Source organism: Staurois parvus, unplaced genomic scaffold, assembly GCF_062004578.1.
Source record: "Staurois parvus isolate SC_StPar_1 unplaced genomic scaffold, SC_StPar_1.0 ptg001036l, whole genome shotgun sequence".
NCBI classification, from domain to species: domain Eukaryota; kingdom Metazoa; phylum Chordata; class Amphibia; order Anura; family Ranidae; genus Staurois; species Staurois parvus.
The window spans coordinates 109,337-126,237 of NW_028318832.1; the positions used below are offsets into that span (position 1 = coordinate 109,337).

General features: G+C 45.8%; 2 protein-coding genes across 2 annotated transcripts in view; one reads left to right on the top strand and one right to left on the bottom strand.

The window, feature by feature from the left end:
* Positions 1-576: 576 nt before the first annotated feature.
* The window catches only part of LOC149441018 (NACHT, LRR and PYD domains-containing protein 3-like), a 116,015-nt gene continuing 99,690 nt past the window's right edge, over positions 577-16,901 (top strand). Inside the window, exon 1 of the mRNA XM_089657854.1 lies at positions 577-949. The gene's annotated coding sequence lies outside the window, so the exon portion shown is untranslated. The remainder of the gene's footprint in view (positions 950-16,901) is intronic.
* Positions 3,778-9,563, bottom strand: LOC149441019 (nuclear factor 7, ovary-like). The gene is made up of 2 exons (XM_089657853.1): positions 9,377-9,563; positions 3,778-6,380 (listed from the first exon to the last, which is right to left on the bottom strand). The coding sequence occupies exon 2, from the start codon at positions 6,303-6,305 to the stop codon at positions 4,998-5,000; it is 1,308 nt and encodes a 435-aa protein (XP_089513979.1). The 5' UTR covers positions 6,306-6,380; positions 9,377-9,563; the 3' UTR covers positions 3,778-4,997.

Genomic DNA, 16,901 nt, shown 5'->3' on the forward strand with positions numbered 1-16,901 from the left:
AGTGGCACTGATGGGCATTCACAGGCATCACTGATGGCACTGAAAGACAGCACTCATATATGGCACTGATAGGTGGCACTGATAGGTGGCACCGATTGGTGCTATTACTTGGAACTATTAGGTGGCAGTGATGGGCACTGATAGGTAGCACTGATGGGCACTGTTAGGCAGTACTGACTGGCACAGACAGGCATCACTGACTGGCACTGATAGGTGGAGCTGACTGGCAATTATGGTTGGCACTGAAAGGCAGCTCTGATGGGCACTGATATTGAGGCAGTAATGGAAGAGTACCCCTTTAATATGAACCAATGTGGTAGCACCCAGCTAGTGCAGAGTTTCCCTTAAATATGTAAGGTTTTAGTTTGCAGAGTTGAGCTAAGCTCTGACTCCTCCCCCACATTTCCTGTCACAAGGGTCTGTCGTAATTTAGCAGGTGACAGTCTGAGCAGAAACCACAAATATCCTCTATGTTGCTTTTCACAGTTACAAGAAATTTCAAGAGGAAAATATATTCCTTGTGACATAATCACTAATACAGGGCTTGAAATATCTGCTCGCCAAATGCGAGGGGAAATCCCTTTGTGGGGAGCACAGACGGAGCGGGTGGCTTGCAATGGAGCGGGTGGCTTGCAATGCGATCTCCAGGCCCCGGGGATCGATTTCCGTTACACTTGTGCTCCAAGCCTTGTTGTGAAGCCAACTTCTGGTTTCTGACTTCCGGTTTTCAGCTTACAGTTTCTTCTTCGCTGCCTTGGGTGACACAAGGAGTGGCCTGCACTCGACCGCCTTGGGTGACACAAGGAGTGGCCTGCACTCGACCGCCTTGGGGGACACAAGGAGTGGCCCGCTCTCCACTGCCTTGGGGGACACGAGGCCCGCTCTCCACCGACTTGGGGGACACGAGGACCACTCTCCACCACCTTGGGGGACACAAGGCCAGATTAAGGTGAGCTGCTTGCATGCACACTACAGGTCGTTCCTCATTGTTCCTCATACATATGCACATTTAGGAGATACTCCTTTTACCTACAGGGAAGATTTATGATCAGCTACACCAGACCAAGGGATGTTTCCATGGATATTTTACAACAGGGCTTCCTTAAAGTCTCTGGCTCTGGAGGTTCATGACCCCCAATTATAGTGAGCCTAGCTTACAGCCTGTCAGATACTCTGCTAGAAGGCTTATGAGATGGCAATGGGGCTTAATTAGAAGTCATGGGAGGCTTACATCACTCCTCAGACCCAATACCATCATGGACGGGACTTAAAGTGTTCCTAAACCCCCAACAGTACAATCAGTCTGTAGATGCAGTACAGCATGCTTGTTATACTCACTGTGGAACCGAAGGGGTTAATGCTCTGCATTGTGGTATAAGGATGTTTGATCCTGTCTTCTCTGATCGTCCATTTCTTCTGCAGTCCCCATTTCATCTCCTGATATAACACAGCATTGGGGGGCACTCTGCACATGCTCAGTTTGGTGTATTGATAGAGAGTTTTTTCTTTTTCCTGGGAGGGTGCATGTTATCAGCACAGGACCAATCAGCACTCTCCAGACAGAGGGTCAGGGGTCCTGCAATCTCATAGGGCAGTGAGAGGAGAATGAAAACTCCTCCTACAAGCTTTAACCAGTACTCAGCTGGATACTGATAGAAGTCACAAGACTGCTATATACTGCTGATGAGGAAATGTATTTAGCAGTTTATATTTATTTAAAAAATTCCATGTTCTGTGGGAGAGCGGATATAGTGAATGCGGGGTCCGGGGAGAGCGGATATAGTGAATGCGGGGTCTGGGGAGAGTGGATATAGTAAATGCGGGGTCCGGGGAGAGCGGATATAGTGAATGAGGGGTCCGGAGAGAGCGGATATAGTGAATGCGGGGTCCGGGGAGAGCGGATACAGTGAATGCGGGGTCCGGGGAGAGCGGATACAGTGAATGCGGGGTCCGGGGAGAGCGGATATAGTGAATGAGGGGTCCGGAGAGAGCGGATATAGTGAATGCCGTGTCCGGGAGAGCGGATATAGTGAATGCGGGGTCCGGGGAGAGCGGATATAGTGAATGCGGGGTCCTGGGAGAGGGGATACAGTTAATGCGGGGTCCGGGGAGAGCGGATACAGTTAATGCGGGGTCCGGGGAGACCGGATACAGTGAGTGCGGGGTCCGGGGAGAGCGGATGTAGTGAATGCGGGGTCCGGGGAGAGCGGATACAGTGAATGCGGGGTCCGGGGAGAGCGGATACAGTGAATGCGGGGTCCGGGGAGAGCGGATATAGTGAATGAGGGGTCCGGAGAGAGCGGATATAGTGAATGCGGGGTCCGGGGAGAGCGGATATAGTGAATGCGGGGTCCGGGGAGAGCGGATATAGTGAATGCGGGGTCCGGGGAAAGCGGATATAGTGAATGCGGGGTCCGGGGAGAGCGGATATAGTGAATGCGGGGTCCTGGGAGAGCGGATATAGCGAGTGCGGGGTCCGGGGAGAGCGGATATAGCGACTGCGGGGTCCGGCGAGAGCGGATATAGCGAATGCGGGGTCCGGGGAGAGCGGATACAGTGAATGCGGGGTCCGGGGAGAGCGGATATAGTGAATGCGGGGTCCGGGGAGAGCGGATACAGTGAATGCGGGGTCCGGGGAGAGCGGATACAGTGAATGCGGGGTCCGGGGAGAGCGGATACAGTGAATGCGGGGTCCGGGGAGAGCGGATATAGTGAATGCGGGGTCCGGGGAGAGCGGATATAGTGAATGCGGGGTCCGGGGAGAGCGGATATAGTGAATGCGGGGTCCGGGGAGAGCGGATACAGTGAATGCGGGGTCCGGGGAGAGCGGATACAGTGAATGCGGGGTCCGGGGAGAGCGGATACAGTGAATGCGGGGTCCGGGGAGAGCGGATACAGTGAATGCGGGGTCCGGGGAGAGCGGATACAGTGAATGCGGGGTCCGGGGGGAGCGGATTTAGTGAATGCGGGGTCCGGGGAGAGCGGATATAGTGAATGCGGGGTCCGGGGAGAGCGGATACAGTGAATGCGGGGTCCGGGGAGAGCGGATACAGTGAATGCGGGGTCCGGGGGGAGCGGATTTAGTGAATGCGGGGTCCGGGGAGAGCAGATACAGTGAATGCGGGGCCCGGGGGGAGCGGATTTAGTGAATGCGGGAGCAATATCATGCATGATCGAAAGCAGAAGATGACCCGGATGTTTATGTCCGAGGAATCTTTTTAAACACAAACAAAAAATCCAAATGTTAAAAGTAGATCGGCCTAATGAGATCATGAAGCCAGAATTCTGCAGATTATATATTATGTATCACTCATTATGTATACAGATCATGTGATAAATTATATTATACTCATTGCTGGTAATTGTTGTGTATATCGCTCGCTCTGGTCGGAAGGGCGTGGCTACAAGGTCACATGCACACCACATCACTTCCACTTGTACAGAAGGCATCAACACTACGTATTCCCCGATGAACAATTTTTTTAGATTGGTTAATGTGGGCCACGATTTTGACCAAACAACGAACGCCTCTCGGTGGTCGGATGACCGATCGGTCGATTTTCTAGTCGTGTATTCCCACCTTAACAGACTAAATCTGTCCAAACTGATCAGCGATCCCATCTTGTGGCTCATGAATATGTCTGTATGAAAATGGCATCTGGCACATGAGATCTTGCTGGCGTTCGATGGAAGGTGATGTGCAGAAAGTCCTCTTACACTGTGCGCTTGTAATGTTCGAGCATCGATTACATACATACACCGAAAAATACAGAACAATGAAGAACAAAAGATCCATCACCTTTTATTGTTGCACTAAAACTGTACTTACTAATAGATAATAAAAATGGATAATTTTGCAAATATATTAATAAAAATAAACGTAATTGTGAATCTGATTATAGTCATTTCCAGAGACAAATCTCTAAATCTGGTGACTGTTCTTGGAAAGTCAGGCATACTCTGTAGTTATGATCGTGTCTATTTAATGAATTGTGATATTTAACACCTTCCAGTCCGGACACCCCTCCCCCCCCCCTCCCCCCCCTTCCTGTCCAGGCCAATTTTCAGCTTTCAGCCCTATCACACTTTGAATGACAATTGCGCGGTCATGCAACACTGTACCCATATGAATGTTTTAGCTTTTTTTGAGACAGATAAAGCTTTATTTTGGTGGTACTTGTTCACCGCTTGGATTTGTATTTTTTTTGCTATATAAATGAAAATGTCCAAAAATGTTTTAAAAAAGTGTTTTTCTTATAACATTTTGCAAATGAATAATTTTTCTTCATAAATCTTAGCCACAATGTATTCAGTTATATTTTTAATTAAAAAAAAAATAACCCAAATTAGTTTATAACCAAAAATTATAATTTTTCATATTTTAAAAAAAATATATTATTTATTTATTGTTAACATATCGTCACCCTAGCAGTAGTGGCACCATAGTGACACTGTACTACTTGTGGGGGGTGATGAAGATTTTTTCTTCTTTTTTTTACACTGATTGCAATGATTTCTCCTTCTCTCTGGCTTCATTCCTGCAGCCGTTGAGAAATACTGTGAGAGCTGTGATTGGTCACAGCTTGTCACATGGTACAAGGCTGTTGTGAATAGTCCAGTACCATGTGATCTCTGTGATCATTCACAGATTTCACACGTAGTAAGCAATGATGTCAGAAGTGACATTGTGTTTGCTACTATTGATGTGATCACTGATTGGCCAATCAGTGAACACATGAATCGAAACCTCACACAGAGGTCCCGTACAGTGATTGGTGTTCCGCTGTGTCCTCCTAGGGAGCGCGCACAGGCAGTTAATACGGGGGCTATTTATAAATGGTAACCCGCTTCGCACTGCTCCCTTCCGTCCGTTTATGTACATGGGCTGGACAGGAAGTGGTGAAAGTTATCACTATCTTCAAGTATTGGCTCTACAATTAACAATTCTATCCTCCGTTCCTGTGATGTCACCAGTTTCTGGGTGGAGTTCTCACATCTCAGTACTTTCCCCCACAGATCTTTATACAACCTCTCACTACACCTACCCCAGCATGGAGGGGCTCAGTGAAGGTGGTGGTGAAGGTGTGGAGGTGTCGGATTGGGTCACACAGGTCATAGAAGGAGATCCGGCCGGCCTCATAATCCAGATATATCCTGACTCTGGTACTGGGGATGTTTGTAGATAAGGGGATCTCTTTACCGTCATGTCTCACAGAATACTGATTTCTAGACCTCAGCAAACCCCAGGACTTGTCATTCCTTCCTAATCCTGCCTGCAAAACTTTCCTGTCCATACTGGGGTAACACATTCCAACTCTCCACCAATCTGATCCCTCCACATTCACTTCCCAGTAGTGTTGACCTGATGAGAAACGTTGCCTGCTCAATACCTGAAGATGATCTGTAAGTCTCTCTGGTGTTTCTGGGCGATTCTGGTTTCTATCTGACCAGGATGCAGTTTTCCCGTCAACTGATATATGTAGCTTATTGCCAGCTGTGTTCACATCCAGTAATATGTCTGCAGGTTTCTGTATATAGAAGGCTATATTTACCTCTTTTAAGATTCCAGCCATATCCAGCCCCCCTCCATCATGGAGGAGTTCCTCATGTCTCTCTCTGTCCTCATTATCTCCATCCTCAGTATCACACAAGTCACCTGTGTCTGATTCCTGTAGGACAGTCAGTGGATCCGTCATGTTACACATCTCCTCAATGTCACGCATCTTCCTGGACAGATCCTCCTTCTTTATTTCCAGATCCCGGATGAAGATGGAGACCCGCTCTGCCCTCCCGGAGATGTCCCTCAGGACTCTCTTCTCCAGGTCTTCCAGCCACCTCCTGAGATCTTTAAACAGGGCAATGACTCTCTTGGTGTCACCAACTGCTTCTTCTTCTACTTTCCTCCTGTGTTCCTGCAGACTCTGGACTCTTTTCTCCATCTCCTCTCTCTGTGTCAGAAGTTTATGCAGAACATTCCTCAGTTTATTCTTCTTCTTCTTCTTCCCAGAAGCCACGTTCAGTTTTTCCACCTTGCAGAAGACTCTGGACTTCTTCTGATCTGGCAGAGAATACTGGAAACTCTCCGCTATGTTTCGCAGTTTCTTGTTCCTCTGCAGTGCAGGACGACCCCTGAACTTTGTTTTGCATTCAGGACAGGAATATCCTCCAGACCCCTCCTGTGTATCCAGCACACGGTCAATACAGTCCCGGCAGAAGTTGTGTCCACATCTCAGCATTACAGGATCTGCAAAAATGTTCTTACAGAGGAAACATTCCAGCTCAGTTCTCAGAGCAGCAGACGCCATCGCTGACCACAGAAGAGGGAGAGATAATCTGCGAGAATATTAAAGACTTTCTCTTTCATGGACCTTTGGACATTGCTGAAATCAGAAAAATATGAATTCATGATTGGCTGTTCTTACAGGACATACATTACATAAACATGACATTCTTCCACAGTCAGGTGTCAGTCGATCACAGTTGTGTCCCCCATCTTGTGCTGACTCAGTCATCGCTGTACTAGGCAGCTGCTTTATCAGTTTAAAGTGAACCTGTCCTGTGTCATTTGGGGCAGATCAACAAGTAAACCTCACGTCCACTCTCCCAAATATCACATATGTACCTTACCTTTTGCTCCTCTATCACTCTGTATATGGTTGCTGAGAACTAAGAAAAGGAAACCTTGTGTAAGCTTTGAGTCAATCTAGTCAGAGCTTACAGAGGGCTGAGGTCTCTCCCCATCCCTGCCCCCATGACAGTGGAGGACCAATCAGCAAAACTGCTCTCATATGGGAAGATAAGTGATTGACTCTCAGGTAAGTTTGTCCTTAAATCAATTCATGTATACAGTATACACTCACCAGCCATTTTATTATGTCCACCTTGCTAGTGCCAAGAAAATTCCTGCCACACCATGACACCACCAGCCTGAACCCATCATACAAGGCAGGATGGATCCATGCTTCCATGTTGTTTATGCCAAATTCTGACCCTACCATCCGAATGTCACAGCAACCAGTCTGCGCATTCTCCTCTGACCTCAACAAGGCATTCTCCTCCACACAACTGCTGCTCACTGGATATTTTCTCTTTTTTGGACCATTCTCTGTAAACCCTAGAGATGGTTGTGTGTGAAAATCCCAGTAGATCAGCAGTTTTTGAAATACTCAGACCGGCCCGTCTGGAATTAACAACCATGTCACATTCAAAGTCACGTAAATCCCATTTCTTCCCCATTCTGATGCTCGGTTTGAACTTCAGCAAGTCGTCTTCACTACATCTAGATGCCTAAATGCATTGAGTTGCTGCCATGTGATTGGCTGATTAGCAATTTGTGTTACCAAGCAATTGTATCTAATAAAGTGGCCGGTGAGTGTATGTCCCACTGCTGAGACCTACATGAAGTAGAATCACATGTAACTGGAATGCCTTTGTAGTCTAAACATACATTTGTAAATTTGTACAATGAAGGACCCTATGATGAAAGAGAAGTAGATTAGTCCGGCGTTCTTTGCTGATGGATAAGGTGCATGCTGGGAATTGCTTGTTTGTTTTTTGTTCTTGACTTCATCTTCCACAGTCCTTTTTGTTTAGTAATCAGGTGATCCTTGAATGCGCTTCTTGTGACGCATGAACTCCCTCTGCAGACTCCATGTTGAATTCCACATACAGAAAGCCTGATGGTCTCAACCACCAATCAGATTCACACATCACACTGATTGGTGATAGAGGAAATTACACAGCACAGACCAAGGATCTACAATCCTGCTGCCCTACAACTAACCCTGTGAGGTGCTCCCTGAAATATTCTTACAGGCTTTTATACAGATGCATATTAAAGTGGTTCTAAAGGCTCCAGGTTTTATACCTTCATACGTTCTATACGTTCTATGCATGAAGGTAAAAACCTTCTGTGTGCAGCATCCACCCTAATACTCACCTAAGCCTCCTCTATCCAACAATGTTCACTGGAGTCTCGGCTATCCCAGGACTCCCCCTTCTCGCCGGCTGAGACAGAAGTGGGAGCCATTGTCTCCCACCACCATCAACCACAGCCAGTGAGCCAATGAGAATATAGGGGGGCAGGGCTGAGTCACGGAATGGACACACGGAGCAGCAGGTGCCTCCATAGCAAGCTAAAGTTGCAGTGTTTATTTAATACCACAACTAGCTCACTCATTGCATTTCCTTATTGCACAGAATTGCTCTTAAAAATAAAAACTACTGGGCCAAAGTTAGGCTTGGTGGTCTATAATAGAGAATGGGGAAGGAGCCTTTATCAATTCTCAGCAAGGACCAAGATATCAGAATTCCGTCCTTCATACCTGTAGAAGGTCAGTGGCTCAGTACGTAGGGAAACCAGTATCAGGATGATGACCCCAGGAGTCTACCTTCTTTCTATCCATGGGGCAGACTGACAACTCATGGGGCCCCCGGGCAATAGGGGATCATGGGGCCCCCATGTCCTCGCCCACACTCAAACCACACCCAAAAAAGCATATGAAAGGTACCAGGGATATCTCATGGGTCCCCCTACTGACCCCGGGCCCTCGGGCACTGCCCGAGTTCCCCAATGGTCAGTCTGCCCCTGTTTCTATCTTGATAGTTCCCCTTTAACTCCAGCACTTTTCTAGTTATAAGACATTCCCAGTTATATGGGAACCTGCCATGAAAGGAAAACGTGTGTGAAGACTAAGATGTCAGAACTGACAACCTAAGACTTTCAAAACTGAATATTGGTCGTTGCAGTGACCAGTTTATACTGAAGCTATGAAACTTGTATCCAAAGCTGTTCTCACTAAACATTTTCTGATGAATCGACTCTATACAGCTTGTATATGTAAATGTGCTGGTTTAGACATTAATGGCGGTGTGTTGAGTTATTTTGAGGGGACAAAAAATTTACATGTCATGTTATACCAGCTGTACATTGACTACGTCACATTGTAGCAAAGTGTCATTTCTTCAGTGTTGTCACATGGAAAGAGAGAATCAAATATTTACAAAAATGTGAGGGGGGACTCACTTCTGAGAGATACTGGATATATATATATATTGTATACAGTCTGGGGGAGGGGTGGACTCACTTCCATGAGGTACTGGATATATATATATATATATATATATATATATATATATATATAGTATACAGTCTGGGGGAGGGGTGGACTCACTTCCATGAGATACTGTATGTTGATATATACACATACATAATATAATAATGTTTGGAGATTATAAGTAAATTTCTAGCAAAAAAATATGGATTTAAACTTGTAAACAAAACGTCCCAGAAAATGGCGGCTCTTCAAATGGTTATAGTCATTTCGAAGCACATTGGATATAGAGCGGGATAACAATCAGCTGTCAGCAGACTTACCTAGAAGGCCACGTCGGGGTTAATGGAGTCGGCCGGTCTGTGTTGCAGATCACTGGTGCTGCAGCAGTTGCTGTAATCCCCGCAGTGCTCAGGGTAAAGGATCCTTCTCGTGGATGGACCACGGAAGAATGTTCATGAAAACCAGAAAAAGGAAACTTTATTCTCTAAAAGTTATGCTTTTTTCGGCTGCATCGTGACTCCGCCCTTCTACAATTATACACGTAGAGTTGTCAACCCGTTGCAACTTTTTCAAAAGAGAAAACATGGAAACATTCCAGTCAGGGCACATTTTTTACTGACAACCTGAAATATGACTGAAACACCTATTAGAAACGAAGACAATTGACATTTAAAGGATAAGTTCACCTTTGCAGAAAAAATATTAAGTTCTGATAGTTTTGCAGAAAAAAAAGTGAATGTATTATTTTTGGTTGCAGGAGCCTGGGCAGCATTGCACCCGCAATGGGCATATTTCCTCATATCCTTTCCTCACCACCTCTCACAGTTTCAGAGGCCCTAAAATGCCAGGATAGTAGAAGCCCCTCCCCCCCAAATGACCCCTTTTTTGGAAAGTAGACACCCCAAGGAATTTGGTAAGAGGCATGGTGAGTATTTTACAGACTTCATTTTTGTCACAGGGTTTGAAAAAGGAAAAAAAGAAAAGAAAAAATACATTTTTGTTTTCTTTCTTCATTTTCCAAAAAACTTGTGGAAACAAATGAGATCTGTAAAATACTCCCCATGCCTCTTAGTGAATGCATTGGAATGTCTACTTTCCAAAAAGGGGTCATTTGGGGGGGAGGCTGCTTCTACTATCCTGGTATTTCAGGGCCAAAATTAGACGCGTCTGCCAAACATCACCCACTCGTCTAACCACTGGAATACCAAGCCTTTTCCAACACTTTTGTTTACATGAAAAAACGTTTTTTTTGCTAGAAAATTACTTTGAACCCCCAAACATGATTATTTTTTTTTTAAAGCAGAGGCCCTAAAAAAATAAAACGGTGGGTGTTGCCATTTGTTTACATCACACAGTATTTGCGCAGCAATTTTTTAAACGCTACTTTTTTGGAAAAAGATTTTAATCTTAATGCACAGTATATTGAACAATTTTTAAATAAAATACAAAAGATGATGTTAGCTGAATAAATAGATACCAAACATCATATACTTTAAAATTGCGCATGCCTGTGCAATGGCAACAAACTATGTACAGTGGGGCAAAAAAGTATTTAATCACCACCAATTGTACAAGTTCTCCCACTTACAAAGATGAGAGAGGCCTGTAATTGGCATCATAGGGAGACCTCAACTATGAGAGACAAAATGAGAAAACAAATCCAGACAATCTCATTGGCTGATCTGGAAAGAATTTATTTGCAAATTATGGTGGAAAATAAGTATTTGGTCACCTACAAACAAGCAAGATTTCTGGCTCTCACAGACCTGGACCTTCTTCTTTAAGAGGCTCCTCTGTCCTGCACTCATTACCTGTATCAATGGCACCTGTTTGAACTTGTTATCAGTATAAAAGACACCTGTCCACAACCTCAAACAGTCACACTCCAAACTCCACTATGGTGAAGACCAAAGAGCTGTCGAAGGACACCAGAAACAAAATTGTAGACCTGCACCAGGCTGGGAAGACTGAATCTGCAATAGGCAAGCAGCTTGGTGTGAACAAATCAACTGTGGGAGCAATAATTAGAAAATGGAAGACATACAAGACCACTGATAATCTCCCTCCATCTGGGGCTCCACACAAGATCTCACCCCGTGGGGTCAAAATGATCACAAGAACGGTGAGCAAAAATCCCAGGACCACACGGGGGGACCTAGTGAATGACCTGCAGAGAGCTGGGACCAACGTAACAAAGGCTACAATCAGTAACACACTACGCCGCCAGGGACTCAGATCCTGCAGTGCCAGACGTGTCCCCCTGCTTAAGCCAGTACATGTCCCGGCCCGTCTGAAGTTTGCTAGAGAGCATTTGGATGATCCAGAAGAGGATTGGGAGAATGCCATATGGTCAGATGAAACCAAAATAGAACTGTTTGGTAGAAACACAACTCGTCGTGCTTGGAGGAGAGAGAATGCTGAGTTGCATCCAAAGAACACCATACCTACTGTGAAGCATGGGGGTGGCAACATCATGCTTTGGGGCTGTTTCTCCGCAAAGGGACCAGGACAACTGATCCATGTACAGGACAGAATGAATGGGGCCATGTATCGTGAGATTTTGAGTGCAAACCTCCTTCCATCAGCAAGGGCATTGAAGATGAAACATGGCTGGGTCTTCCAACATGACAATGATCCCAAACATACCACCCGGGCAACGAAGGAGTGGCTTCGTAAGAAGCATTTCAAGGTCCTGGAGTGGTCTAGCCAGTCTCCAGATCTCAACCCCATAGAAAACCTTTGGAGGGAGTTGAAAGTCCGTGTTGCCCAGCGACAGCCCCAAAACATCACTGCTGTAGAGGAGATCTGCATGGAGGATGGGCCAACATACCAGCAACAGTGTGTGCCAACCTTGTGAAGACTTACAGGAAACGTCTGACCTCTGTCATTGCCAACAAAGGATATATAACAAAGTATTGACATGAACTTTTCATATTCACCAAATACTTATTTTCCACCATAATTTGCAAATAAATTCTTTCCAGATCAGCCAATGAGATTGTCTGGATTTGTTTTCTCATTTTGTCTCTCATAGTTGAGGTCTCCCTATGATGCCAATTACAGGCCTCTCTCATCTTTGTAAGTGGGAGAACTTGCACCATTGGTGGTGACTAAATACTTTTTTGCCCCACTGTAACTGTTTAATATTGATAGGCAATGCTATAAAAGCCTTTACAGGTCACCACTTTAGATTTACACAGGAGGTCCAGTGCTAGAATGACTGTCCTCGATCTGATGTTTGCGGTGATACCTCACATGCATGGTGCAATCTCTGCACATGAGCACAGGAAGGGGGTGGGGTGGGGTCATTTTTTTTTACACTGTACCTTTCTTTTTTTTAATCAATTTTATTGTTATCACAAGGAATGTAAATATCTCCTGTGATAGCAATAGGCAGTGACAGGTATTCTTTTTTGAGAAATCTGGGGTCTATCAGACTCTAGATCTCTCCTCTGCCCTTATATTATCTAATCTCACCAAGATCGCTGTGATCAGATGACTTCCCAAAGTAAAAATGGCGCTGTTAAAGTCCGGCAAAAGGGAAATGATGAAATGCTCATAGCTTCCAATTTCTTAGACTATAGAGATGATTGGAGCCATTCTGGTTTCTGTTCAGCTCTATGGTCAGCCAGCAGAACTGCCGGCTGCATGCTTGGATCCAGGAGAGCCTAAGAAAGCAGTGGAAAGAGGCGGGGGATGTCCATTTCTGCTGCTTGTAAAAATGATCCTGCAGCTAATTTGTCACTAGGATTGTTTTTACATGAAAGCTGATAACCAGCTAAAAAAAAAACGGTCCCGGGATGATGTCTGTAGCTGCAAGCATCATCCCGGTATAACCACCCAAAGTCCAGCGACGTACCAGTACATTGCTGGTCCATGTTGGACATATATGTAACAGCAGAGAACACGGACATACGATGAATCGGGTCTGTGGACCAATATGGCCGGCATTAATTTTTTTCTGTAACGCCCATGTTGAGGGTTCGTCTCAATAGAGTTTTAAATTCAGAAACCGTGATTGGTTTCCATGTGAATTGTCCAGCAAGAGCTGAATTTGGGTGGCGGCAATGTATTGTTGTGTATAAATTGCCTTGGCCCACAATCCATTGCTACAAATCTGCCATGAAAAACAGCGGGGGGGCTAAACACTAGTGCTGACCGGGAACGGGGCCCATCCTGCTAACTCTGCATTTTTGTGGGCACTATACTAAGCAGGCACTAGTATAAACTGAAACAGGGTGAGTGTGCGCAAATCACAAGACAGCAGCTAGCACACAAGGCAATCCTCAACACCAAAAAAACAAAATATACAAATGGTATGCAGCGCTAAATGGTATATCAACCATCAATATAAAGATGGATGAGACAGTAAATAGACAGTCAAAATATGAATAGTTCCATATAGATAAAATATAAATATATAAATGTTAAAATCCAATCCGGCTTGTGGAAAAATCCAGTAAATGATTGCGCTTACCACAAAAACATACAAACAGAGCGTTGTATGTATAAGATGGACATCAGGGCCTGGTCAGCAACTAGAACAGCATCCGGTCACCATATGAGACTTCCAGGAATGGTGGAAACCCCCCACGGTCATCTCCGGTTTTACCAGCAGGTCCAACGAAGTCCTCTCCACGCACTGTTCATCTGGATCACACCACCTTGGTAACGCTCATAAATGATGAGCCAGAGCAAAATGGGCAATGATAGTGAAGTATGTTTTAATGGGTGAACAGTAAAATATAAAGTATAGAACTCACATAATGGGAAAAACACAGCCCAGGTCAAACGAAGAATTTCCCTGGTGATCTGTGGTTCCCTGGTAATCTAATGGCGTCTGTTGGGTGGATCTCCTAACATGTTTCGAGCCACGCTCGTTGTCAAAGGGGTGAAAAAAAAAATCACCCCTTTGACAACGAACGTGGCTCGAAACATGTTAGGGGATCCACCCAACAGACGCCATTAGATTACCAGGGAACCACAGATCACCAGGGAAATTCTTTGTTTGACCTGGGCTGTGTTTTTCCCATTATGCTGTTCTAGTTGCTGACCAGGCCCTGATGTCCATCTTATACATACAACGCTCTGTTTGTATGTTTTTGTGGTAAGCGCAATCATTTACTGGATTTTTCCACAAGCCGGATTGGATTTTAACATTTATATATTTATATTTTATCTATATGGAACTATTCATATTTTGACTGTCTATTTACTGTCTCAGGCACTAGTATAGTTCTGTAAGTGATCACTATATTGATCCGTACAAACACTATACTAGTAATGGGGGAGATCAGCGACTTATAGCGTGAGTGCGATGGTGTGCGGGCAATCTAACGCTAGCTGACCCTGGCTGGGAGGGGCGCTAACTGACCCTGACGTCATCTGATGTCACTAGTGGCAGGAATACAGTGATCAGTGAAACATTCTATATACTGACACTGTACTAATGGCACTGGCTGGGTGACGGGGCCATCAAAGGGTTAATAGGGGAGATCAAAGGGTTAAATGTGCTAATCGAACGTGTGCATGTAAAATGTATTGCTTTTATTCGGTTCCGTGTTCACTCTTCTCTCCCTGGACTGACCGGGGGGGGCAGCAAGAGGGCGCAGGTGTGTTCACACCCCAATAATAGAAAGTGGCATAAGGTTAAGTCGCTTTGCTCAAAGCCGCTGCTCACCCACAAAATGCGGGCAGGCGGGTTGAAAAAAAAAAGTTAAATTTTTTTTTTTTAATTTTCAATACGGTATTTTTTATTTTAGTTTATTTTTTACATTATTTATTTATTTAAAAATTACTTTCATCAAAGTAATACATCGTTACCATAGTAACATTGTACTACTCTGGGGGGTGATCAGGGATTTTTTTTTACACTTTGCATTGCAGGAGGAATGAAGATCAAAGCTTGTTTTGAATGGTCATGAATGAGTTGAGGTTATGACAGTTCAACCTCATAGTGATCTGTGATTGGCTAGAGCTGGTCACATGGTACATGGTAACCAATCACTAGGAAGAGAAGCGGAACTGTTATGAATCAAATTGATTCGTAAGGACTTTGCTAATGTTGCTAATGATCACCGGGTCTCATTCACTGGGATCTTCATTCTGCTGTGTCCCACAGCTGTCGTGGGTGGGGAGCGCTGCACACCTGCTCGGGCATGCAGCGCCCTCCTGTGTTAGTACAGCCAGAACAACGTACCCATGCGTCGCTCTGCCCGTAGATCCCCGAGGGTGGAGGGTGAGCAGTGTTGCTGATACCAGTGGCTGGAGAAGGTCTTTATGGAGAGGAGTAAGTGCCACCATTGAGGACACCAAGTGAGGTGACTGACCTGTGACCAATAATACCTGTAAGGATCGTGGTGTGATCCTAGAAGGGAGCTGGCTTCTAAGGAGGTGAGGGGGCATTTTGGCCACTTGAGGATTTGCACCTGTGATGTGACCACGACTACACAATATCACCTGCATGATTTTGATGTTTTGAGCACTATTTGATATTTTCTTGAGGTCGCACAAATCCTGTTCGTGATTTTCAATGACAGTGGCCGCAGCGTCCATTCTATCTTCGAGATCGTTCGTCCGGGTGCCCAACTCCCGAATTTCTTGCGAAAGACGGTCGGCCAGCTTGGAGGTAGCAGATGACAATTCCACCTGCAGCATACACTTAAAGTGGCGCTGGAGCTCAGCATCACGCAAGGATGGAGCGGGAGAATGCTGGGATATCTCTGCTTCCAGGTCCCCCATACCATCAGGATCCTCGGATAGCGGAAGCGGGGGACCCACAGTCATGGGCATCATTTGCAGCCCCCGGTGGGAGCCGTGGACCCGCGGCCGGGATCGCGGAAGCCTCCGGCGGCCGGCCCAAAATCGAGGCCGCGGCTTCAGTCGCGACCTCTGGAGGGTAGGCCGCAAAGTCTGGCGCAGCCCGCCGGGCGCTGGAGGCGCGGGCGGCCCGCGTTTTCTTGCCCATAGGGTTCATGGAGGGTCAGGGGCCAGCGAGCAATCAGGGGGACCTCCCCTGAGGGTCGGAAATTGGCCGATGTGTCCGGCGGCCGAGGAAGAAAATCAGAAGGCAGCCATCCTGGCTGCTGCTCACGAGCGCCCCTGGAGCACTAGTTGATATTTTCCATTATTTGTTATTTATATGTGCTGGAAAGGGGGATTTCAGTTGGGGGTGGACATGTACTGGGAGGAGGGGGAATTTATGCTTAGAGGGTAAGAATGCAGATTAGTGGTCAATTTTTTTCTTTTCTTGGGGGGGGGGGATTTTTGCTTAGACATAATGCTCATACATCTTGGGCCGGTGGCATGCAATTTGACATGTATGCCCTGGGCTGTAGATGACCTTGTCCCAGCACTGATCCCTGCTGTTCCTGCCAGTTCCTATGCTTTCCTAGCCTGAGAGCTCAGTGTGGTCAGTTCTCTCTACTCTCTAGGTATGCTGAAAACTCAGCCTGCTCTCCTTCAATGACCAGACTTGTCTTGCCCCTTATACAGCCATTCACTGGGAAGATCGGTGTGCTGAGGTTTATCCTCTCCAGCTCTCTGAGCTCCCTATGATGCTGAGAACAGAGGGAATGTGATCACTTATAAAAAAGGGTATTTATAGTGTTTTTTTTATATCTATACACAAATGTGTTACCTTTCATTTCTATTTTAAACTGAACGGGTGGTTCTACAAGGTGAGGGGTCACTTTAAAGACTTTAAAGGACTTATCAAGAGATGAGTGCCTATATTTACTTCGTTCACGGACGCCGAGCCTACTACAGCTGCCAACGCCTAGCCTACTCCACCTCCAGACGTCGATCCATACCACCTCCTGACGACGACCCTTCCACTTCTCCTGA

What these genes read in the sequence shown, in the direction of transcription:
- LOC149441019 (XM_089657853.1), bottom strand. Translation starts at nt 6,305, where the DNA reads ATGGCGTCTGCTGCTCTGAGAACTGAGCTGGAATGTTTCCTCTGTAAG.